Below are 27999 nucleotides of genomic sequence, written 5' to 3' on the forward strand. Positions count from 1 at the left end.
CTCGTCTTCGGTGGGCCAAAGAGAAGAAACATTGGACAGTTCAAGACTGAGAGACGGTTACTTTTTCAGATGAATCCAAATTCAACCTGATAGGACCATATTTTTGATTTTTAAATGCCTTTTATTATTACTAAATTATGTTCACAATACATCTTATATATATTTTAATAGCTTCTAATCTACTGATCATTATCTATTTTAAAATTTTAATTTAATTTTGTTAATAATCATAGTATTATATTATTCTAATGTTAATATGTACAGCGTAATAGGAAAAAGAGCTCAAAAACCTATAGAGGACCATATGGGATGACGCTAGCACGACGAAAATCAGGCGAACGCTATAAAGAAACGTGCTTAGCGCTGACTGTTTAACATTCGCCATGGTATGGTATGGGGGGGCCATCACTAGAGGTCGGACCGGAAGCGTGCCGTTCTTTGTTTATTGTTCGTTGTGCATTGTTCATTTTTATGATGAACCTTTGTTAAAGGTTCGCCGAACCTTTTTTTATTGCACTCTGGCTTTGTGAATAGACCCAAAATGCCGTGATTCCTGGAAAAAGCACGCTCTCTATCCGCTCTTTAATTATGAGGGGTATCATTGTAAATTTGGAGAACAAATGAACCTTTTTTTATATCTGGGGTAGATTTCATAAATGAAAAAATCAACAAAAACGGTTTTTTTTCTTCTTCAAGCTTTTCAACATATCAAGGGGACTTCAAATAATAGTTAGGAAATACAAATAAAAAAGTTTTTTTATTTTAGTATTTAATGAGACCCCTTTATTTTTAATAAGCATTTTTATTCCTTTAGGTAGTGACTCATATTATTTTTTTAATAATTCATCTAAATCATCACTAATTTAATTATAGCATACATCATAAATAATGTCTTTGAATTATAAACAAAGAACGGCACGCTTCCGGTCCGACCTCTACTCATAATGTTATCTCTTATCTATTGACGAAATCGCTTTTTTTGCTGCATATTGCTGAAGAGGAATTGTGGGAAGTAATACGAAAACTATTATTTCAAATTCCTTTCCTTGTTATTTAAAATATATCGTTATTTACGTGTGATGCTACCCATGCGCTTCACCTTGTGTAGGGTGTATGTATACAAAAAAATAAATAAATAAAGAGAATAAAAAAGAAAATGTATGAAAGGTAAGTATTAATAAATTTATACATAAAATGCATTTAGTATTTTCCAAAGTGCATTGATAATCCTGATAATATGTATAACAGATTTGATAGAACTATCTCTGAACAGCCACACTTTTTGAAATACCGACGATTATATTATATTAGACAATTCAATCCGATATATGAAATAATCACAACTAGTGCTTCCAATCCCAGAAGATTACTTCAGTACCGGGATCGCGGTGCTAGGAATTTCCGATCCTGGGATCCCGGTGCTAGCACCGGGAAATGAAATGTATAACAAAAAAAATGTTCAATTGCATATTTTTATATTTCAAAACCGTTCAATTGCATTTTGTAAACTCTCTCGATGTTTCATGCAATAAATACTCCTCATATTGGCGTTCTTGTTTTGAGAGTTTGGCTGCATTCTTTAAATTTTCGGTTCACATCCATTTCTAGATTTCTAAGATTAAATAAAAAACATCCTTTAATGTAATCAAATAAAGTAGAAAGCATCTCTTTGATTCATTGATTTTTTTTTTACAAATAGTTTGTACCGTCTAGTAATTATTCATCGAAACAGTCTACCTAATACAAAAACTGCAATTACATTGATTTTATGTAAAAGATGTGACCAACCCACGACTTTATCTATGTAATCACTAGAGACACGTATTTTGGGCATCTATTTTTGTCAATTTTAGCATTTTGGCGTTTTAGGGCATTAAAAATCTATTCATCTATTTTTATGAAGATTTTAATTTTAAATAATAAAAAATTTCGATGAATTTCAATCAAATTTATATACATATACATATATACAATTTAAAGATAACACAACAATTAAAAAATAATAGAAAAATTCAAAAATGTTTTGGAATTAGAATTAAAATGAAAAAAACATGAATATAAAAAAAAACAATTAAAATTTATTAAAATTCTACATGGAGCATATTTCTACAGATTATTTTTTGAGTGTCGTGCGATGATCGATAACAATTATATTGTATTTACTAAAATACCTTTCAGCATCCACACTATTGATGGGTCACCAAATAGATTTTAGAGCTGCACAATCAAACTCTTCAAACTTTTGTTGCCTTTTATATTCTCTATTAATTGTCTAAAAAAGTGCTGATATCCTTCCAAACATTGGGCCTCTGTTATTAATACATTAAATAATGGCATGTTTCTAAAAAACAAAACTGTTCCTTTAACATTAATATTAGATTTTGTACCTGCCACAGATGGATTGAATAGTTTACTCAATGTTTGGAGGAATAGATTTTTCTCATTTAGTCTTGAGTGCAAGTCTAGTTTTAAGACGCTTTTATGAGCAGCCTTTTGAATACACAGCACCAAATGTTTACAGTAGTAGACAAAAGCAGTTGCTTGGTTTGGTTAAAAACACCGTCTATGGTAAACTGCAAGCTCTGTTTTATCCCCTCAATTTCTTCACATAATAAATGGGCCAAGGAATAGGAAGACCCTTCTAAATTGTCTATTAATTTTATAAATTTTATGTAAATTTCACTTTTGTTTGTTATTTTAGCATCTATTCGCATATTTTACGAATTTAGCATCTATTCCTAATTTTAGCACCAATTAAGCATTAATAGCAAAATGCCCAAAATACGTGTATCTAGTAATCACACATATCGGCTATGAGCATTTTCGATACAAATTGAACACAAATGTTGGGAAACTTACACAAGATAAAAGTTCTACTTCCGGTTTACGAATTATGACCAAAACCTTATCAACTCTACATAAAGAATACACATATAAATTTTCAGCTTAATGTGTTCAGAGGGGTGGAAAGAATCGTGGTTTTTTGAAAAAAATTTTTACAACATTTTTGACTTTTAGAGAAAAAATCCCACCACTAGTTTATTGTATTTAATATTTTTCGCAAGCCGGCGTCAAAACGGGTCAGAGAAAACAAATGGACTATGATTATCATTGCTCATCCCACTATTGTTCATTATATAATGTTGTTTTATGATTTTTCCTAATTATTTTTAAAGAAATTTTGCCAGCACCGTAATCCCGGTATTCAGACTAGTTTAAGCACTGGGATTCACAGTACCAGAAAACACCGGGATCCTGGAATTCGAACCCTTAATCACAACATACTGAGTACAAAGCATAAAGAAAAATCGAAAAAATTCACTCACTGTTTTCGTTTTGATGTCGCAATAGTTTTACTGCTGTATAGCATATTTTATTAACATTGTTTATACACTTAGAATCCACGTTCATTTTGCATAATTTACACCGGAGTCCTTGACGTGTATGACCTAATTATAAATCATATTTAAAAAAATAGTACAAATTTCAAATTTCATAGAGATCAGTCAAAAGTGAACTTTTTTGACACAACATGAATTTTATCGGCTTTTTCAATTTTTGGGTCAAATATAAAGCACCCAACAGTATTTTACGATCAATTCGATAGATTTACATATAATACCCATGGTCAAACTTTAAAATACATTTTAATTTTTCTTTACTAAGTTTTGATGAATAAACAAATAAATTACCTCTCAGAATTTGAAAGCAAACATCGCACGGTGTTATTTTCGTGTACGTGTATTCGTGGAAATCATGACTGTGCATGTCTCTAGAAGATCGCAAGTCTTTTCCAGGTTCGTTTTTCCTGCAACCCAAAGTTTAATTTAGCACATGGTAAATAAATTGGATGTAGCATGTAGATTACAGTGCTGCTCAGTGATAAACTCTCGACTAAAAAATCACTCGTTGTGCAACTACAACAATTGACCTGTTTTCCTTTTACATATGTATGTACATACATTCTAAGCCCGCTTTAAAGGTCGAGGACTTTGACCTCTAAAACCCTCAACATGAGGCCACCCCCCCTCCAACGAATTCGGAGAACGAGACGGTTGTTCATGAATATCGCACAAGAACAACCGCATATCACAGTTCTAATAAAAAAAAACCACACTGTACCTAACCAAGTACAAAATAAACAACAACGCATGAACACATTAATGAGTCTGAAGACGCATTGCGATAGGCCTAGGTAAAGGGCTCTACAGACGTTCTGGAATGTCGGGCGGTATTTCTTGCGGTAGGCCGTGAGATATTTCTTTCGGTATATCTGAAATGGTAGGGGGCTACACACGCTCCGGTACGTCTCTCCGTTATGACGCAATGGAACGACTTTACGTAAATTCTCAGTAGTGATCGTGCGGTGCGAGCAGCGGCATTATAACAATAAAACTTATTATATTGCACAAATTCGATACTTATTATTATTTTTTACTCACCACATTTTCTAATTCGTTGTCACTGCTCATGTTCATGGTGGAGTGTGATGCTCGTTGGATGTTTTGATCCAACAAAAAATCGAAGACATGGAAATACCACAATTTAGGTTCATAAACGTCTTCTGCTCCCTTTCCAGTACTTTTAGATTCGTTCACTTTTTTCGCTTCCTTTCTGGCGTTGCTTCGTAAATCATTCAGTTTTTTAATTACGACATATTTATTAGCAGAAGGCTCTATTTCTTTTAATTTATTTATTAATTTGTTATACGCCGCATCTCTTTTATCACGATTGTGGTAGTCCTTGGCCTTAATTCGCCAAAGGCAAGGAGAATCTCGATAAATATTGATAAATTCTTCCAATACTTCCTTCGACATGATAATTGTCGAAGAAATCCAATAACGACACACACAGATCAGCGAAAGCCGGATGACTAATAAACCTTCTCGAAGTTAGCGACAAAAATGGTAATAAGAAATATAAAAAAGTCGTCTTAATTGTAATAGTAAGAGAAACGTAAAGGAGGTTTGTAAAAAAAAGAGGTATGTAATAAAAAACAAAACACGCACCGAGCAAAATACGGGCAGGGCTGGGTGAGGGGGTATCCACCGTGCGGCGAACGAACAGAATTTGGTTCGACGTGCGGCGTACTGAATGCGCTTCGACGCGGCGGTGAATTTTCCTACACTCGCTACGGTCTGCGTCAACATCGGTCACCGCAAGACATACCGCTCCGATATTCCAGAGCGTCTGTAGTGCCCTTAAGAGTGATCAAAGGAAAACGCTGATCACTATTTAATGTACGACGGACCGTCTTTAATTCGACACGATGAGCCCAAATGCTAGATGCATACGTCAAAGAGTTAACAAACACAGCATCGTACACCAACCGTTTTTCATGGAAATCTAAACCCCATGAGCGACCACAAAGGCGACGGATACGACCAAAGTACACCTTAGCTTTATCTAATGCTCTGACTAATATGACCATTGAATGAAAGCCTGACATCGAGAACAACACCCAAATAAGTAGACTCGTTGACAAATTTAATCCTATGTACAGTCTCCAAGTTTGATATTAGGGGCTCTAACAAGAGAACCCTTCATTAGTAAGCAGTTAGACTTAGAGGGCGAGAAAGAAAATTTGTTAATTATGGCCCAACCGTCTAGAAGATGAAGTGCCACAGTAGCTTTAAATTTCAGCTCAACACGGGACTTTGCGTGCGATAATAACACGATGTCATCAGTAAAGCCCGGACCCTGGGGAGGGGCGTTTATTGTTTAAATGTTGTAAACGCATTGTTAAAGGTTTGCCGAACCTTTTTTACAAAGCATTTACAACAATTGAACAATAAACGGCACACTTCCGGTCCTACCTCTAGTCATCAGCGTACGGAACCAATCTGCAACCCTCCGGAAAATTTATAGTAAAAAGGTCATTGACGAGAATGTTCCAAAGGATATGTCCCAAAACGGAGCCCTGTGGACATCCAATAGAGAGGTCCCTCCGAGTTCGTAAACCAATTTTCTATCGACAATTAACTCTGCAGTAAGCATAGTAAATTTGGATGCAGTCCTAGCAGACGCAAATTGATCAATAGCATGGGCCACCAAGCATTATCAAACGCTCCAGCAACGACCAACAAAACAACAACTAGATACTTGGATGGAGAATCCGAAGACTCCCTCAAGACACAGTGAATTGCATCAACAGTAGACTTGGCCGAACTAAATTCAAATTGACTACCGGATAAAACAGAGTTATCGTCAAGGAAACTATTGAGCCGACTCGAAATTAGACTCTCTAGGACCTTCCCAAGAATAGGTAACAAACTGATTGGGCGATAAGCCTTAGGATTTTAAGTGATGAAAAAAATTTGAACAAAATCCGACAACCGTAAGTAGAACTTTTGTCTTGTGCAAGTTTCCATACATTTGCGCTCAATTTGTAACGAAAATGCTGTCATAGCTATTAGTATATCATTATCCTGCCGGTATGTGTGAATATGTCTCTACGGTTCAATATCGAATTTTGTTTTGTGACTTTCTTATATTCCTCAAATATATAGATAAAGTCGTGGGTTGGTCACACCCGATTTTTACTTTATCTACATACATATGTACGTAGTAACAATAGATGAAGTTTTGTGATCATGCGAAAATTCGAACTCGAGATTTTGACTGATTCGCACTCAGAATCGATTACTGATCACGTTTTCATGATCTAGAAAAAATGTGTGTCTGTGTATTTTGGGGATTTTTTGAACACCCTTAGTCCTACCAAACTGAAACTTAGTATCGGTTACTGAAATTCTTATCGACACGACGTACATTTTTTTCAAATTTTTAAGTTGACTGGAAATGGTACCTCCCCTTATAGGTGTCAGTAAAGATCACACATGTTTAAGGGGTCGAAAAAAATAGTGGAAGAAAAATCGAACAAGAGAAAACTGCCACTCTCGGTTGAGGGGTGCTTACCAAATTTTATAAACAACTTGTTATTATGCTTAAACTTCTAGATATGAAATTTCAGTTTAATAAACCAAAAGGTTTCTGAGAAAAACATAAAATACCTTGATGCTCTAGAGTAAAAGTACTACTTCTGGTTCAGATAAAAATATTTAAAAAATATAAAGATATAAAAATTATTATTTTTAGTACATGTAAAAAAAATTCAGTCCGATTCAGTTAGCGGTTTGAGAGATAATTGAATTCAAAAAATTAAAAAAAAGAGGACACCTATAAGGGGAGGTACCATTTCCAGTCAACTTAAAAATTTGAAAAAAATGTACGTCGTGTCGATAAAAATTTCAGTAACCAATACTAAGTTTCGGTTCAATAGTACTAACGGTGTTAAAAAAATCCCCAAAATACACAGACACACACACACACACACATATTTTTTTCTAGATCATGAAAACGTGATCAGTAATCGATTCTGAGTTCGAATCAGTCAAAATCTCGAGTTCAAATTTTCGCATGATCACAAAACTTCATCTATTGTTACTACGTACATAGATAAAGTAAAAATCAACTCACTTGTCCATACTTGTCCATTGTCCATACCGCGACGTTGCTTTGGTAAGTTTTAAGTTCTTGTAAGCCTTCAACCATTTATTTTTCTTGCTACCGAATGGGGATGAGTCATCATCATCTATGTTGCTGGGATCGACCTTGGTCGGGAATTATAATAATAGTGATAAAATAACATTAGATTGATTGATTTGTAATACATACACACGTATTTCAAATCAACACACATGAACATATGATATATATGTACATATATTGGTTACAGTATAAAAGAAAGAGGAATAAATGTGTGAATGTTTTGCGTAATGCGAAGATGGATTGGCATGAAAGAAATATAGATGGTGCAAAAAAAGATCCCACAAAAATGTGGCGAATAATTAAAACTTTGATTTCCGGGGGAAAAAAATCTTTCTTTGAATGAATTAGAAGTCGAGGGGGTAGTATATAATGATAAAGAGGATATGGTTGAAAGATTGAATAAGTTTTACATCAATAGTGTGAATAATATAGTTAATTCAATACAAACAAGGCATAATAGTGTGAATGATGATATTAATTTGGGTTTAAATAAGTTTGATAGGTTTAAATTAGTGGAAATGGGGGGATTAAATGGTGTATTGAAGGGCATGAAATCAGTTTCTAGTATGGATGGATTGACTCTAGATATTTTAATCAACACTTGGGACATGGTTGGACCTCAGTTACTGAAATTAATAAATGAATCGTTAGAAGTGGGATCCGTCCCGGATGCATGGAAGGTGTCTACTATTGTACCGGTACCAAAGGTTACTGGCACACATAAAGCCAGTGAAATGAGGCCCATCAATATGTTACCAATTGTTGAGAAGATGCTGGAGGAAATCGTTATGATTCAATTGAAAGAGTTCATTAGTATAAATGATTGTTTGGTTGTGGAACAGTCTGGATTTAGAGTGAAACATTCAACAGAAACCGCTATCCAATTGGTGGTTTCTGATTGGATGGAGGCGATGGATGAATCTAGCATGGTTGTTGGAACAGTTTTTCTAGATTTTAAGCGAGCGTTCGAGACAGTAGATAGGAATATTTTATTACAAAAATTATATAAGTTAGGAATAAATGGTATAGTATTAAAGTGGCTTCAATCATACTTAAATAATAGAAGGCAAATAGTAAAAATTGATAAGGTGTTATCCTCTGAATTTGTAACACCTCATGGAGTGCCGCAAGGGTCCAAATTGGGACCCTTATTATTTATATTATATATTATATAAATGATATTGTTAAGGTAATTAAGATGTGTAAAATACATTTGTTTGCAGATGATACATTGATATATATAATTGGAAAGAATGTTGATGTAATGTCTGAGATTTTAAATAAAGAATTAAATTATGTGAATGACTGGTTGTGAGAAAATAAATTAAAGTTGAATGTGAATAAAACAAAAATGATGTGGTTGAATGGTAAAAATAAAAATATATTGAATGAAATTAGAATTGATGATAAGTTAATTGAAAAAGTTGAAAATATAAAATACTTAGGTGTATACATAGATTCAGGACTAAATTTTAAAATGCACGCTGACTATATAATAAAAAAAATGGCTAGAAAAGTTGGTGTATTATGTAGATTAAGAAATATTTTAAGTAAAAAAAGTAAAATTTTAGTGTTTAATTCAATTATCTTGCCACATGTGGTTTATTGTGCCACTGTGCTTAATTTGTTTAGTGGCCAAGATTTAGAAAAAATGGAAAAAATACAGAATAAAGCTATGAGAGCTATTTTGAATGTGAGTAGATTTAAGAGTATTGGAAGTATGTTAGATGAATTAGGATGGATGAGTATTAGAATTAGTCTAAATATTAGTACATTGTCTTTTGTTTATAAGTTAGATCATAAGTTATTACCTAAGTATTTTGATGATTATATAATAAGGAATAGAGATAAACATAGTTTTTATACTAGAAATAAGGACAAACTAGTTGTAAGTAGAGTAAGAAAGAATAAGATGGCTGGGGGTGTTTTTCACAGGGGTGTGCTCATGTATAATGCCCTCCCTGAGTGCGTCAGGTCTGCTAAAAACATGGATGCATTCCTGCGAGGTGCGAAGAGACACCTCTGTGAGGGACAGTACATATAAGTTAATTGTAAATTTTAGAGTTAAGTATAATAATTAAGATGTATTTTTAAATTAGCTTGATAGCTAAAATATATATAAATAAATAAATAAATAAATATATGGCGTATATTCAGGGTGTGCTAGGTGTGCGCTGCACACCCGCAAAATCTAGAACATGAAGCGATATTTTTGACATGCATTTGTAGGCGCTAGTATATCGTATATGCAGTGGCGGATTAAGCGCTTCGGAGGCCACAGGCGCAACGTAATTTGGAGGCCCCCCCCCCCTCCACTAATCATAAAGTGACTTTTTTTTTTTAAATGTGAAATTTAGGTATGTATGTACATAAAAAAGTGTGCTATTTTGTATTTTGTTTATTAAATAATATGAATCTATTTACAAACAAAAAGTTATATATTATACAATTATATAAACAAACATCTATTTACAAACTTATGCAAACAATCAAGAAAAAAAGGAAAACATTTTAAATTGGTACTCTTCGAGCTTTTGATGCCGCAAATTTAAAATGTTATCATAATCTAATAAATGCACCACATCACTTTCAATAAACATCATCGATAAATTATTTAAATTGTTTTGATGTAACGAATTTCTTAAACTATTTTAACTCGTTTCAAAACTGAAAACGAACGTTCGCCATTTGCATTGCTTATAGGAAGCGTTACAAATATTCTTAAAATTGTTTCAACATTTGGAAACGTTGAAACAATTATTTTTAATTTGTTTTTAAACCTCCAATTAATAATTTATAATTATGGACAGTATTCCTAATATTTTTGCTTTTGATATGTGTCAATATCAATTTTATATTTTGAAAATATTTTTTCAACACATTTGACTTATTTCAAAATTAAAAAATAATTGAAAATCTTTAAATAAACTATCATAAATTGGGCTCCTTCTTGATACTTCTGAAATTAATGCATCGTAGATAATTTTATGGATATTTATTATAAAGTTTTCTTTTTGACTAAAATTAACTTCATCGCATATCTCTCCAAATCGTAATTTTTATTTTTTACGTCTAGTGTCCTTGTATTTATGATTTTCAGTAAGAATGTTAGCATCTTTTTCAATTTCACTGAATTCATTTCTCGTATTTTGAATAAATTCTGAAAGGGATTTTATCAATCTTGTTCTCAACAACAAATTGTGCTGCATATTTTGTAATGATTTATTTGTAGCATTGATGCGCTGTAACAATTTATCTCACAATGTAGTTAATAATGCAGTCTCATATTAATCGAAATAAACTGCCAATTTTTTTTGTCTCCAGTTTTCTCATAGGTTTTTAAAATACGGATGTACTAATTTTGGTAAGAACAACAACTTTAACATACAAATTTGGAAGAAAATCAAACTAATATAACGCACCTGAATAGGATTATTTGCTTTTACACAATTAAAATTTGATTCAGAGATATTTCTATAATATGTTCGGTTTCTCTCTGTATTCCCTACTTGTATTACTTTATCTATGTATGTATAATACGTAGTAACAATAGATGAAGTTTTGTGATCATGCGAAAATTCGAACTCGAGATTTTGACTGATTCATTCGAACTCAGAATCGATTACTGATAACGTTTTAATGATGTAGAAAAAATGTGTGTGCCTGTGTGTTTGTGTGTCTGTGTGTCTGTGTATTTTGGAGATTTTTTGAACACCGTTCGTCATATCGAACTGAAACTTAGTATCCGTTACTGAAATTTTTATCGACACGACTTAAATTTTTTTCCAATTTTTAGGTTGACCGGAAATGGTACCTCCTCTTATAGGTGTCCTCTTTTTACTTTTTTTACTTACCTCCTTTACGTTTCACATGGCTTTCGTGTTAGTGGTCATTTTTATCTCTTATCCAATCGTTTTCATATCTTGCCATATTGTTCATTTTGGTCATCAATATACGTTTATGTATCGTCTGCCATTACGTTGGAGATAAAATATCGTATACAACGCGTTTTAAAAACGGGGCACATAGACCTTCTTGACGTTTAACAAGCGTTCGTCCCGTGTCTTCCAACTTTTTCGCCTTGATATGGCCATATCACGTTTTAATTGTTTAAACGCCTATAATTCACTCTATATTTTATAAAATTTGCTCTATAGGTTCTCGTTATCTCTAATATTTAAATATTTATGGTTTTAACTCTCATATGTATATGTAAATTTCAAATTTGGCGTCTAGCTTCATGTAATGTAATACACGATATATATTGATTTATGGCCAAATATGTCAAATCTGACATTTCACGGCTAAAAGTATATCTCTTCACGGAGTTTTATCTGCGAGATAAGTATTCAATAAGAAGTTATGTTGTATCTAATTGTTAATATGATTTACAATAAGCTTACATACATTTAGTTTTTTACAATAAGCTTACATACATACATCACATACAATTATTTTTAGTTATCAGCTGATTTAATTTATCTGATGATTGAAAAGTTCATTTCTCTAAATACATAAACTCATTTATGGACAATCATACATTGATAAACTATTTTTAAAGCAAATCATTAAAGCAATCATAGTATTAATAAACTATTCTAAACTGTAAGGTTCCCGGCATAAATGAGTATACATAATTCCATAAATTCCCGGCATAAATGAGTATACATAATTCCATCCGGCATAAATGAGTATACAAAATACATAAATGAGTAAACATAACTCTCGTTCCGTAGATGCATATATACAATTTTAAGATTCAAACATCTTTGCAACTGGACTTGATGACTATAATTTATAGAAATACTACAAATTGAGATTTTAAAGTCATTTAAATGCGATATTACTCAACAATGCAAATAATTATAAATAATAATTAAATTAATTTGTGAATAATTATAATTCAGTATTATAGTAATTTCTGTAACACTAAAAAGTAGAAAATAAAAAAACCCTTAGTAAAAAAAGGTTTTTTAATTACTTACCTCTTATTAAGTTTTTGAATTCAATTATCTCCCACACCGCTGACTGAATCGGACTAAAATTTTTTTACATGTAATATAAATAATAATACTAATAATCTTATATATTTTAAATATTTTTATCTAAACCGGAAGAAGTACTTTTACTCTATAGAATCGAGGTTTTTTATGTTTTTCTCAGAAACTGTTTAGTTTATTCAACTAAAATTTCATATCTAGAAGTTTAAGCTTAATAACAAGTGATTTTTAAGATTTGGTAAGTATCCATCAACCATAAGTGGCAGTTTACTCTTGTTCAATTTTTCTTCCATTATTTTTTACGACTCCTTAAACATGTGTGATCGTCACGAAAAAATTCAAGTATATTTTTTGTATCGATGTGATGACAATAAAAAAATCACTACATTTTATTAACCGGAAGTGGGATTTTTTCCTCTTTGAAAGGTCAAAAATGTTGTGCCCACTACTCTGTCCACACCCCTCAACGTATCAAGCTGAAAATTTATAGTTCTATTCTTTATGTTCTAACTTGGAGCTGATAAGGTTTTAGTCAGAATTCGTTAACCGGAAGTACTATTTTTTTTAAAACAATATTTCTTTTTTTTTTTGACCTTTTAAATTATTTTTATTTTTTTGATATTTCATGAGTATAATAATGATAGTGATTTTAAGTAATAAAAAAAATTTGAATAAAATCTGACAACTGGAAGTAGAACTTTTGTCTTGTGAAAGACAAAAGTTCTACTTCCGGTTCTAATCTAGAAAGTTTCCATACATTTGCGCTCAATTTGTATCGAAAATGCTGTCATTCATAGTTATTAGTGTTTCATAATCTGTCTATACGGTTCAATTGTTTTTTATTTAGTTTTATACGATTATATAATAATTTTATACCCATGCGATGATGTTTCATCGGGCTATTCACTAGTACTGGTATAACGGTGCATAACAATAATGCTCGACGAAACAACTGATATTACAAGTCTGTTTCTAAAAAAAATTCTAAATTCAAAGCTTAATTTCCTGACGAACTGTTTTCATCGCTGAAATCAAAGTATCAATTTTTTTTTTGATTTGTCGAAATTGCGAAATGAATTTGATGGCCGTGTCAGATTTTTCAGGCAAAGCACAGAAAATGTTAAATTCTTAAAAGAAACAACTGGACGATGAAGCATATTCTGAAATATATAAACTTTCTACCTTGATTTCGACTATTCCAGTAAGTATGTACGTCAACAGTTGAACGCACTTTTTCATCTTTAAAGCGCATAAAAACGTTAATTCGCAATGCTCAGGGTGAAAGCAGACTTTCGATGCTTTCAATGATCGAAGAAATTTTTATGATATGGTAGTTCAAAAATTTGTACAAAAAGGCGATAGAAGGATTGCTCTCGTATAAAAATGAAATAAACAAATTTGAAAAATACATGAAAAATCATTGTGAAATTTCATATTATATACTATATAATTTTGTACTTTCTTGTAATTAAAAATATTTTTCTATACATATAAATTTTTTTATTTTTTTATTTTTCCTGTTCCCTTGATTCAAAAGTCACGGCACGCCACTGGTATGTACATATATTGTACGTATTACAGAAAAGGAAAACTATTTTTTCATACCTTGTGGGTTTTTCGTCTGCTGCCAGAAGAAGTGAAATGTGAACTCGACTGCTTTCCAAATTTGGCCTCATTCCTAGACGGGTAGCTATTGAATCGTTGATTTGGTTCCACTGGATTTCTCAGGGCAGCTGTTTGGGTCAGGAATGTATACTGTACCTTGTAGCACATATCAATCGCGGTATCATGAATTGCGTATAGCATTTTTATTTTTATTACTAAGCTATGTTGCACCATTAAATTGGAAATACATGTGATTTTTATAACAAAAGTTTGAATGTATAATAATCATAAAGGATTACCTGTATGGTTATGTAATAAACTTTTTAATTTATTTATCAATAATTGTTGTACATAGTTATATAATTTTAATCAGTCATTTTTTTATTGTACCTATAGAATAACCAATTGTAATGATTAGGTATATAAAAACTCATCACAAAAAACCGTATCAACACAAAATTGATTTATAAAGATGTCGAATGTCAGCAACAATTTTTAAAAATCGACATTAATTAGATTCTATAAAGTATCTATGTACATATGTATGTACAATATAATTGAATCCGACTTTTTGAGATTCAGTCTGCGAGTCTCCGACTTTTCGAGGACGCGTCAACGCACCGTGGCTATCAAATAACAACTGTGTGTGCGAATGACTGATGATACAGAAACCAATGATACTCACCTGCATCGCGAGTTCTTGCATATGAACCGCGAAAGAAATGGTATAAACAGAAAATTCCGCGAAATAGTGAAAACCGAAAAAGTCGTTTACGAAATTATAAAAACCGACGAAAGATCTAATGGGAATTTAAATGTAGCCGAATAGTTCACACGTGTAACGTGAAGGCAAAAGCTTTTATTGTTTTACTAGTGTTGTGCCCGTTGATTTCAACGGGTGGTTTCGAAAAGGAATTGAAACACGGATAAAAATAAATTTAAAGAAATTGAAACGATTGGTTCCGGAAAGAAATTGATGCACAAATTAGAAATTATGAATGACAAATTGCGAAGTGATTACGAATTACGAATTACGTTTTGTGCATCGCCGACGCCTTTGCTCCCAACGCCCCTGATGCCTCGGCACCCCGGCGAGGCATCAGGGGCGTTTCTTTTTAAAGGAAATAAAACTGATCACAAAGGCATACACGGATGCTAAAAATACCAAGAAATAATTTTTCTGCCCTTTTTCCTGTTAATCGGTTCCTTTTTGCTGAATTTTTTTTTTTTGATTTTTAAATGCTTTTTATTATTACGAAATTATGTTTACAATACATCTTATATCTATTTTAATAGCTACTGATCTACTGATCATTTTTATTTTACAATTTAATTTAATTATGTTAGTAATCATAGTATTATATTATTCTAATGTTAATCTACAGCATAATAGGAAAAAGAGCTCAAAAACCTATTTACAATCCTTATAAATGCTCATAATACATCTAATACATAATATTAATTAAGACTCACTAAAGTCGATGACCTAAAGCAGATTGTGTTTAGGTAATCTGTGTTTATACCTGAAGGGTATAGACATTTTGTTGTAATCACCGAGACTCTTCACAAGTGTGTTAGTATGGTTATTAGTGATTCTGTCATAGAATCTACTGGTTAGTTTGTTAGTAATGTCTGTAACAAACGGAATATTATATATGACATGCAGTTTTTTCAAGTTAGTATATATATATATATATATATATATATATATATATATATATATATATATATATATATATATATATATATATATATATATATATATATATATATATATATATATAGGGTGTATTATAAATTATTTTTAGGTATTTATTTTGTATTACTTGCAGCTTGGAAAGATTAGTATTCTAGGCGTTATTCCATACAGGTGAGGCATAGGTTAATAATGGTAATATGAGCGCACGATATAATTTTATTTCATATTAAATTGATAAAGAACTATGGCCATTAAATATTTGGATATATTGAGGATATACCCCGCATCGCCTTGCATTTCGCTCCCTCAATGTGAGTTGCCCGTCTCATTCTTTAATCGAACGTTACTGCTAAATATTTTATTACTGACTGCTTTTTGCTGAATGAACAGTACTGTAAGTACTGAAACTTCTTTCAAAGTCGGCTGTTGTTGGTGGCATACTTAAAATGTTGATCGCTACTTTGCCTAGTTTTGTTCCGAAGCATGAACCTTTCCACCATGTCAGTGCATCTACTGTTCGGGCCGATTTAATCGCATAGGGTGTTTTTAGTATCAGTGACAAAAACTAAATTTAATGGGGCGTCAATACGGAAAAACTTTGACAAATTATAGTTTTTTCAATGAATTAATTAGCGTTCGAATCGATGGTGTAGTGGGGGAGAGACATGGCTATAGCCGGGGGCACTAAGGGCGAAGGCCTTGGGGCGTCGGACGCGCTGGAGGCGTCGAGAGCGCTGGGGGTGAAGGCCCCGGGGCGTCGGAGGTGCCGGGGGCGCTGGAGGCACTGGGGGCGAAGGCCCAAGTCGTCGGTGGCACTGGGGGCGAAGGCCCCGGGGCGTCGGCGATGCACAAAACGTAATTCGTAATTTCTAATTCATGTATCAATTTCTTTCCGAAACCAGTCGTTTCAATTTCTTTAACTTTATTTTTATGCATGTTTCAATTCCTTTTCGAAACCACCCGTTGAAATCAACGGGTACAACACTAGTTTTATATATAAAGACGTTAATCTGTGTGTGTGTGTGTGTGTCCTAACGCTAGCCGAACATAATGAATCGAAAAAAAGCCTAAATTTTGTATAAATTTATTCGCGGTCTCAAACCGGTGACTTCTTACACAAATATCCTCTTTTAGGTATATTCGAGTTGGTAGTTAACCGATTACGCCATGGTCCGATTTGAAAATGTCCTTTTTTTTTAAACATTAATTGAAAATTTTCATTCTCGCCATATAAAAATACGTATTTATAATAACTTTATTTAGCGAGGTTTTGAACAATTTTTTTTGTTTTTATATAAAACAATTAAATACATATTTTTAATTGAAATTATTAAAATTAATTTGTATTTTAAGGATATTTGAAAAATAAAATTAGAACCTACCCCCTCGCACCCAGAGCAGTGTACGCTGACCATTACTAAAGAGCGGACCCAGAGCGCGCCGTTCATTGTTCAATTGTTGTAAATGCATTGTTAAAGGTTCGCCGAACCTTTTTTTTAGACTCTAGCTTTGTAAATAGAGCCAAGCCACTCCGATTCCTAGAAAAAGCACGGTCTCTATCCGCGCTCTAACCATTACACTACGGTCCAGATAGAAAAAATGCGATAAATAACTTTAATATTCAATCGTATATAATCGGTGTGTAGTCAATAGTGCTTCTAATCCCGGAAGGTTACTTCAGCACCGGGATTGCGGTGCTAGGAATTTCCGATCCCGGGATCCCGGTGCTAGCACCAGGATTTCAAATGTATGTATATGTATAAGAAAAAAAAGTTCAATTGCATGTTTTCATATTTCAAAAACGTTCCATTGCATTTTGCAAGCTCTCCCGATGTTTCACGCAAAAAATACTCCCATATTGGCGTACTAATTTCGAGAGTTTGGCTACATTCTTTAAATTTTCGGTTCGCATCCATAATTTCTAAGATTAAATAAAACACATCCGAAAATGTAATCAAATAAAGTAAAAAACATCGCTTTGATTCATTGATGCGTTTTTTACAAATAGTTTGTACCGTCTAGTAATTATTCATCGAAACAATCCACCTAATATAAAAAAAACTCCAATTACATTTACTTTATGTAAAAAATTCGGCTGTGACCAACCTACATATGACTTTATCTATAATCGAACATATGTATGTTAGCCAGCAGCCATAGCCAGCCATAGCCAGCCATAGCCAGAAATAGCCAGCAGCATAGCTTGGTCGATAAGCTTCTGCTTAGTGTCCAGAGGCACCGGGTTCGATCCCTGGGCATGGGCCTCGAATGAAAATGATTTTTTTCATTCGAGGTCATGAGTATGCTGTTGGTCAGACCTGGATTTGTGACTCCAGGATGTTCGTTTCCTATCAGAGTTTGCCAATTTTCTCTGATTTCATTGTTGAAGCGGTTCCCGGAAAAAAAATTGGCTAAAAATCCTTCCTATCTACTATGTCACCACTATTTGAAGTATGATTGATGTACAATAAAATTTATGTACAATTCATCGATGTCTCGTTCATTTGCGAGTTTTTCAGTGTCTCGTAATTCAACGACTTGTTATAAAAATGCTGCATTTGTAATTGTAATTGTAATTTGTAATTGGCGAGATAGCGAGAATAATAAAATAAAAAATGTACATACACGTTCACACATGCCGGCTATGAATATTTTCAACACAAATTGAATACAAATGTAGGAAAACTTACACAAGACAAAAGTTCTACTTCCGGCTTACGAATTCCGACCAAAACCTTATCAACTCTATGTTAGTACAAAAATAATACAAATATACATTTTCTGTTAAATATGTTCAGGGCGTGGAAAGAATCGTTGTCACAACATTTTTGACAAGCAAGCTTCCGGCTTATTATATTTAGTGATTTTTTTTTATTTTCATCACATTGATACAACAATTATACTTAAATTTTTACGTGAAGAGCACACACATTAAAATAGTGGAAGAAAAAATTGAACAAGAGTACATAAACTGCCACTTCTGTTTGACGGATGCTTACCAACTTTTATGAATAGCTTGGTAAAATTTCAGTTCAATAAATTAAAGGATTTCTTAGAAAAACATAAAAAACCTTGATTCTCTAAATTAAAAGTATTCCTTTCGGTTTAGGAAAAAATATTGGGGTATATGTAATATTAAGAGGGCTGGACACCAGCGCCTTGTCCATACAAACGTATTACACTTCTCCCTTCCTCGATTATGGCACTAGAGAAATTATTTTTTAATATGCTATGCCATGGATATCCACTATTGGGATGCATCTATCGTTTTACTTTTTTAGTTATTTTTATAGGAGCTAGGAGCCGCCAAACATCTATAAATCGCCTCTTTTTTACACCCACGAAAAGAGTCCAGCGTGCTTATTTAACGGTCGTTTTTAAAAAAAATACGCGCATAGTTGCACAGAAATCATCTTTCTCATACCGATGATGACATTTTATATATATATATATATATATATATATATATATATATATATATATATATATATATATATATATATATATATATATATATATATATATATATATATATAATATATATATATATATATATATATATATATATATATATATATATATATATATATATATATATATATATATATATATATATATATATATAAATTCTAACTAAAGTATCAAACAAAATAAATACGTGATATAAAAGACGGTAAACGGATTATTGTGCGATGCCACAAAAATTGCGAATACGGAATATCTGGTACTCGAGTTCTTGTTATGCCGGTGCCAGACATGAGTTCAAACTAGTGATCACTTCTTTGAAGACTTTGCTCACACATTTGGTCACTAATTGTTGTATCTGCCAGATATGTGTTCAAAGATTTGATCACTACTTTAAGCTCACAGTTTTCAAATAGACTTCACAAAACATGGACGAAGATTTGGTCGACACAGTTTGCTTATATTATTTATGTGCGTGTAATTATTGATTACGCGTGCAAATAAATAAACAAAAACAGCCAAAACGGAGACGTGAATGGATGTGCGAAATGTGGTAATTGGACTATTCGTCACATTGGGGTGGTCACAAAGACAATTTTTGCCATGAAAATCGCGAATACACAATATTTGGCACTCAAGTTCTCGTTAGTATGAGGGACTTTTCGGCTGCCAGATGTTCCGTTATAGAGATTTTAGTGACTTTGTGACGAGTAATTTGTGACCAGTAATCACCGAACCGTACATAAGTAGTAGGTACAGACGTACAGTAGGTACCAACTGCGTTACAAATGACTTGCTTTGTGAATGGCCGTTCTTGTGATCTCTTTAGGTTAATAAACAGCAGGTTTTGTGTCACTCTAGATTTTAACTTTTGTGTTGTGACGTTTCTTTGTGTTATTCATAGTATAAAATGACGTTTAGAATTTTTTTTTACATTTTCATTTTTATGTGTGTCTGTATCCATTCGAACTGCATACAATTACCTGAAATTTTGTTAGTATTATATATTAAGATAAATCTTTTAGTATAATTAATAATTCTTTCTTTAATACGATTGAGCCCAATATTTTTTTGGATCACGCAAAGTATAAAAGGTGTACGTGAAAACTATCAGTAGCTTAATTATACAATTTTTTCAGCTCTTACTATAACGAGAATGATTATGAAATCCGTGATAGTGAATGTGACACTGCGCTTAAAGAGTTCGCCGACAGTTCTTCTGATTTCACATATTGTACTGTAAATTATTCTCATCCAATTCACTTATGTGAACTTTGCGTCAACTCGTATATGAAGGTTGAAAAAGCTCATACAAATATTCTTACCGTTGAGGTGAATGGAACCAAATGCAAAGACAAACTTATTAATATGGATCGTTTAGAAGTGATTGAATCCATTTTCTCCAACGTTCAAGACTTGTGGAAAAGGGCATTCTGCCAAAGTGAGATTTTTTATTTAGTACATATGTATTTATTGGGTTATTACGAAACTCTACACTAACTAATACAAAACACGTATTCAACGAATTTATGCACATCATATTAAAATGTTAAATATTTGACATGACCCTTAGTTTATTGTTCAATGTTTGGAATTTTATCTATTGTATTAATTGTTTATATTTTAATTTTAGAATGTTTTGATTGGACCGATGGAAAGCCTACATTGTCCAATCAGACCAAAACTTTTATCACATATTTTGATAGTGCCAAAAAATGTATAAATGATCATATAAAAGATCCTACCATAAGAAACAACACAGATAAAATTTGCGAAGATTGTATGACGGAATATGTGACACTGAATTCATTCTACGAGTCATTAAAGGGGTCAAGCGAAACTGTAGGAATTTGCATGGATATTGTGGACTCGGTAAGCAAAATACAATCAATGAAAACCAAATATGATAACTTATATGTCCACTAAAAATGAATTGGGTTGTAGATGAATGCTACTCGTGCGATTTGGAGTGATGTTCTCAACTGTTGTAGGCTTCGACGAACTCCTGAATTGATATTTTTGTGCTGTACTGGAGTAATAACAGCTTTACCAGCGATATTTTACTTGCTGGCCAAAATCTACTGTGAAAATTCTTCAAAACCAAGATTGGTTGAACGTATGTACTGAATTTGTCTTATATTTAGAAAATTATGAATCCTCTACTTATACTATATGTATGCATGTATGTATGTATATTCAAAATTTTTGTTTATTTTAGAAAACCGTTTTGCAGAAACATTACGTTGTCAACCTAGTACATCACTATCAAATGGATATTGATATTTATCGTTTTATTCATTCTGTGTATGTGAAATTAAATTATATTAAAATTGTGATATCAAACTATTTTCCTATATTTTGACGTAAATATTTTAAACTGCGTTGAGATGCCATATTGTCTTATTAATAAGTAAATAAATAACATGCTGGAAATCTTATGATGTTAAATTTGTAATTTAAAGTTCGCTTTAATGAATTCAGAATTCATTGTTTTTGAATTTGTATGCATTTAATTTTAGGTATTAAATTAAGTTGACTATATTTTGAAAATGTCAAAGTAGGACACTTTGATAAAATTGAATATAAAAAAAATCGTCTTGTACTATTCTTTATTGATCATATTGTCGATTTATTACAATTTTAATGATGTTACTTTATCAAAAAAAAAAAACAGTTCAAAGTTCAAAAACCTTTAGAAAACTACTGAAATTTTACTTAGTTACTTGATGTAACTAACTCAACTCAACAATATTAATCGTTTCTTTGTATTTTTTTGAATAGATCTTCATTTTTCTTCAACAAATTCAAGAACGATATGCAATCCATATTTATATTACATTTAACTATAATCATTCATGCCAATGTTTCAACCGCTAGTTTGGATTTTTCATTTTTCCAGATATCATTGATTACCTAATTTGATTAAAGGAGGGCAAGGTTTCCAAAAGGAGGAAAATCCTCTTCAAAGGAGGACGTCTGGTCACCTTAGTTAAATGTATATATGTACATGTTAATTCATACATACTATCTTTGTGGTTTCTGTAGTTCATTATGATTCTTGTAATATTGGTAGGTTTATGAACAGTGAATAGTTTAATACAATGTTCATACAAGATTTTTGAAACCGAATTTCAGGGAAGATGTCACAATATTTTTCGAAATCGACCAAACTGGTCAAAAAAATTGTGTCATCTAGCACATATGTAGAGGTAATGTCCAGTGCCTCGTAGTTGCCACAACACCACAAAACTAGGTATATCTCTCACAGCCGTAGCCCCGTGGGGGGTCTGTGGGTGCGCCTGACCCCCTTAATTGAAAAAATATATTATAAAAATTATGTCGAAATATATCACACGATATCGATTAGTGATGAGAATTAAAAAAAAATCAGTATCTGTTAAATTAAATTTTTTACCTCCAGTGAATATCGAAATCTTTAGGTGGGCTGTACTTTGGGCAGCTCTGATTAGGCTAGGGATCGGGGTAGAGGGTTTTGTTATTGTTAATTTTGTAGCAAAACCATTTGCTCTCTTACTTTGAACACTGATGTAACGGTCTATTTGCAATTGCCCCAATGACTATCTGATGTATAGTTATGAATGTTTCCAAATATATGTAGTATATTGCTCTGGTATTTTTCGAACTAAAATAAACCACGAATGTTAAATTCTGGCTAAATTTTAATGATTTTGTTTCTTTAACAAAAAAAAAACTCAGTCCTATATCTTCTTTCAACAGTAATGCATCGATTTTATCGTGGCTGACTTTTTGGTGCTTTCAATTTTTGAAAATTACATTTTTGTAAATATATTGTGTACGCGAATTTTCACCTTTTTTATGTTAAATTTAAAGTTAATTTATCAAATAAACAAGCAAACCGTATTAAAGCGGTAAGAAAAAACAGCAAAATACCATACAAATAACGAAAAATCGATTATTCTATTCAACTTGATATTGTAGCCGTATGAATTCCCTGGATAAATATTTCTTTTAAATGTGCTAAAGAATACGTACTCAATATTTACATACAAGTGCTCTAATTTTCAGTGAATTCTAGGAGCGATAAAAAGCTTGTAAAACGTTTTTTTTAAATGTTGGGGATAGGGTAGGTACGCATCTGATTCAGCGCCCCTCTAAAAAATAACCTTGCTACGGGCCGTAATATCTACATAATTATATCTTAACAGTGGACTCTTCTAAAAGAAATTATTGGAAATAGAGCAAAGGAGCTTATCACCTACTGACTGATCTACTATATTTTTTTTACATAATATCAATATAAAAACCATAGGCATAAAACATCAAGAAGATATGAGAAGTCAAAATAAAATAATTAAATATTGTTTAAAAATAAATACTACTTTTGGTTCACAGGTTCTAACTCAGATAGTACAAAGAATACAAAAATAATTTTTCAGCTAGATATGTTCAGTAGGGTAGAAAAATCGTGTGGTAATAACATTTTTGACTTTTCCGAGGAAAAATCCCACTTCCTGTTTGTCAAATTTATTAATATTTTTTATTTATATGATGTAAGGATTGTAGTAAATTTGTCTCATGAAGAGCAAACATATTTGAAGGGTCGAAAAAAATTGTAGAAGAAAAAGCCAACAAGAGTAAACTAGAACTTCTGGTTAACAGATATTCACTAAATTTATTATATACCTATACATATGTTACTTGATATTAAGCTAAAACGTACATATACATATGAGCCGTTATATTTGAAATTGGCATAAGTTCACTTACTTCATTTCGAGAAATATTTCGCAAAACATTAAATATGATGTTTTACTCTAGACTCTAGAGCAGAGGTTCCCAAAGTGGTCCGTACGGACCCCCGGGGGTCCTTGAGGACTGCCAGGGGGTTCCTGACAGGAAGAAAAAAAATGGGGGTTCACGAGATGTAATTGGGGGTCCACGGACCGGAATCAATGGAATTAAATTTAATCAAAATAATGTGGGTTTAAATAGGTCAAAGTAAACTATCTCTTAAATTTATGTGAGTTTAGAATTTTACCAGAAGTACTGGCTGCAGAAAGATATCCCTGTTGCTTATCCTGTATTGTGGGCTATCGCAAGAAAGTTTTTGATAGCAATTCCTTCTTCGTATCTCGTGGAAAGAGGTTTTAGTGCAGTTACCAATTTTCTTACGAAAAAAAGAAATCGGTTGCAAATCACTGAGCGTGGAGATTTACGACTGTACCTTACGAATTTGATCTCAAATATTGACCAATTGATATCGGAGCATCAGGTTCATCCCTCTCATTAACAGAATTTATTATTTTATGTAAGAATTTTATTGTTTTGATTTGTTCATTTTCATTAAAAAAAAAATCAATAAAGATAAGAATAAAAAATATATGTATTTTTTTTTACAATTCTCCACTATACAAAAAAACTTATCAGTGTGTTCATATTTGTATTTAAAAAAATTATAAAATTTCACTATTAGGCATCCTGGGGGAGGGGGTCCACGAAGGATAAAATACTGAGCTAGGGGTCCACGGGGAAAATAAGTTTGGGGACCAATGCTCTAGAGTAAACGTATTATGTACTTCTTGTCGAGGTAAAAATATTTAAAAAATACTAGTATGTGAAATTTATCATACCTACACAGAGAAATGTAATATTAATAGAAGTGGCTTTAGGTGTTATATTGTTGTCAAGTGACATTTTGTCCACGGACAGATCTATTATAAATAATTTTAGCATCAGTCGTATTTGACGCTTGGTGCTCGACGTATGTCCGATAAAAACTTCTCCGTTTGTTTATATTACTCGCAATATGGGCAAGCATCGGTAAAAATTGCACAATACATTCAAAAACAAACAATAAACAACATGGGATACATTTTTATAAGTAAATTGATCCGATTGTATTCCGTGCGATGTAGCGTATTTATAGACGTACCGTGTAAAATTAAAAAAAAACAATTATTTATTCGTAAGGGTCCCTCTTTTCTTATTACATCTCTCTGTGCCTACATATGTACTACATGTAGAAAGTTTTTAGCCGTTCAGGAGATGATTGAATCAAAAAACTTATAAATAACGGGTGACCTAGAAGGAACACTGGTCAACCTAAAATTTTGAAAAAAAAATTACATTTCAGTAACTGATACCAAACTCAGGTCTAATTTTCAGGCCAGTTTCGAATTTTATCAAAAATAAACACATAAACATCTAACCCAAACACTTTTCTATACTGTGAAAACGTGATCATTGAACGATTCCGAGTTTAAATCACTCAAAATTTCAAGGTCGAATTTTCCCGCAATCACAAAATTTTATCTATTACTACGTACATGATATAGTATAATAATAAAATACAAGCTATGTTACTTCCACAGTTTTATAAGACATGCGATCTTGCCACAAAAAAAAATTTTTCACTTTGAATATGTACATAAGTTTGAATATTGTAAAATCTAGTAATTATCATTTCCTAGAAAATTATGAAAAAAATATGGATATTAAATTTTATTTTATTTAGCAATAGGCAATGGAATTGATTCCTACAAAATGTTTTTTCAAACAAGAACAATTAAACACTCAACACCAAAATACTAGATTCGTGGTTCGAAACGGTTACAAAACCTTGGCATAGGGAATAATAAATCGAAATATTTAACATTGCATTATGTAAGCATTTTATAAACTAAATTACATACATGTATGTATATCCATAAAGTTAAATAGCAATACTGTTTTTTTTTGTAACAAGCTGCTATTTTAAAAATATCTCGCTTCTGGGAAACAAGGATAAAGTTTCTTATTAATACCAGAGTAATTTTCAAAATGATAGATCACTGTATTTGTCTTATAAAATCTAGTGTTTAAATTATCTATGTCTAGCTTTTTTGTTGTTGTTTTTCTTGGCACTTCCACTGGACATTGGAGTTTTGTGTTTGTTTGCTGATAGTGTGCCACTCTCGCCGGTCTTTTGATTCAAACCCAAACTTAAAACTGGCTCTTTTTCTTTGGGCGTTCCCGGTCTGCTATCGAGACCACCCAATAATTTGTCAGTTGCCAATTGCTTTTGTGTGCTGATGGGCGTACTGGGCGTTTTTTGACCAGAATTGAATTTGGTCGACACTGTATTGTGTGATATTGAAGTTTTTTCCGTATTGGCGGTTCCGTTGTGAGTGTGATGTTTGCCAAGATTCTTCTGAGGGGTCGAATTGAGATTTTCAGACGAATTATGACTATGGTTATTTTGCGACAGTGAGCTATGACTCAAATGATTTACGTTCGGTCCCATTTGTGTATCTGAAGAATCGTCATTAGTCTGCGAATCTGTTTCACTGTTCCTTTCGGCTGCAAGTATATAAAAGTAATAACCATTATACATAAGATAATTAGACAACCTACAACCGGTAATGAAAATGAGGCTCACTTTTAGCTTCAGCCGGATCGACTAAACCACTCACAGCCTAAAAAGAAAATTTATAAATTTAATAAAACAATTTAATGTATGAAAGTATAGCAAAATAAAAAAAATCATATTAATCAAATAAAATTTAATACAACAGAAATAAGCGAGTGATCATAATTATAATATAACTATGTAGAGTTGTGCCTGATGAAATATCATTGCATGGGTTATGGCCTTAACTATTTAATAAAAATGGCAAAATTATTTAATTAATATGGCAGTTATTAAATAAAAAAAATTTATCAGTCCTTTTTTCGACCTGCAGACGGTCATGTTTTTGTCGGTACCCCGACAGCTCAGCGCACGTCAACTTAGCGCCGACCTTTCGGCGCACCGACAACTCAGTGTACAGACTATTCGGTGCACTGGCAATTCAGCGCAAAATCAATTTTTTCAATAAGTTTTAAATGCGTTTTCGAAAATAATTACTCTATTGAAATTTTCGGCCAAATAATTTCATAAAATGCGAATAAATTTAATTGATACTCTTTGCGCCTTAATAATTTTCGCGTTGGGGTTTCTTAACTAAGGCCGCAAAAATGTATACATATACATATGATTGCAAATGCTTACTGCCATAGAAGTGATTGAAGATTTAGAAAATAGTCGCTCCGCTTCTTTGAATTTTCTGTTCCTTTTATCCGCTTTGGGATTGGTGCTCTTATTAGTGGTCAGGTAACGGTCCCATCCACGAATGATATTTCCATACAATTGCGTGTCTTCTAAGTACGATCCTTCAAATGCGTATATCTGTCTCTCTAAGCTGGCTAGAGTCTCCTGTGGGACATATTGGGATATTGTAGAAAATGAATTGTGCGAATGTGCGAAAGATTGTATGATAGATAAACGATACCGAATACCGAAATTTCAGCCTTTCGCTTGACGAGGTCGAGCAGTTCCTGTCGGGTGTCGGCGATGCTGTTGCTGTTGCTGTTGCTGTTGCTGTTGGTGTTGGTGTTGGTGTTGGTGTTGCTGTTGTTGGCGCTTCGGTTGTTCGGTTGGCCCAAAGTGGCGGCTGCGGCGGCGGCGGCCGGCGCGGGGGCGAGCGCCCCCGCCGCGCCTGCGCCCCCTGAGCCCGCGCCCCCCGACCCCGACCCAGACCCCGCGCCCGCCCCTGTGCCCGCGCCCGTCGTCTTGCTCGGCCGCGAGCTGCGCGCGCCTTTGCCGTCACCGGGCACCACTACAGCTGGAGAGTGCACCATGCTTACACGCACCGCGATCACCCCTGATGCAACTGACAA

General features: G+C 32.8%; 2 protein-coding genes across 2 annotated transcripts; one reads left to right on the plus strand and one right to left on the minus strand.

Annotated features, from left to right (window-relative positions):
* The first annotated feature begins 20099 nt into the window (after positions 1 to 20099).
* LOC143919670 (osteopetrosis-associated transmembrane protein 1) lies at positions 20100 to 24647 on the plus strand. The gene is made up of 5 exons (XM_077442103.1): positions 20100 to 20313; positions 20460 to 20761; positions 20954 to 21192; positions 21265 to 21436; positions 21539 to 24647. Exons 1-5 carry the CDS (start codon positions 20231 to 20233, stop codon positions 21598 to 21600), a joined length of 858 nt encoding a protein of 285 aa, XP_077298229.1. The 5' UTR covers positions 20100 to 20230; the 3' UTR covers positions 21601 to 24647.
* Positions 23939 to 27960, minus strand: Eaf6 (chromatin modification-related protein EAF6/MEAF6). The gene is made up of 4 exons (XM_077427588.1): positions 27619 to 27960; positions 27332 to 27535; positions 26720 to 26756; positions 23939 to 26640 (listed from the first exon to the last, which is right to left on the minus strand). The coding sequence occupies exons 1-4, from the start codon at positions 27958 to 27960 to the stop codon at positions 26165 to 26167; spliced, it is 1059 nt and encodes a 352-aa protein (XP_077283714.1). The 3' UTR covers positions 23939 to 26164.
* Between the last annotated feature and the right edge of the window lie 39 nt (positions 27961 to 27999).

Source organism: Arctopsyche grandis, chromosome 1 (genome assembly GCF_051622035.1).
Source record: "Arctopsyche grandis isolate Sample6627 chromosome 1, ASM5162203v2, whole genome shotgun sequence".
Lineage (NCBI taxonomy): Eukaryota > Metazoa > Arthropoda > Insecta > Trichoptera > Hydropsychidae > Arctopsyche > Arctopsyche grandis.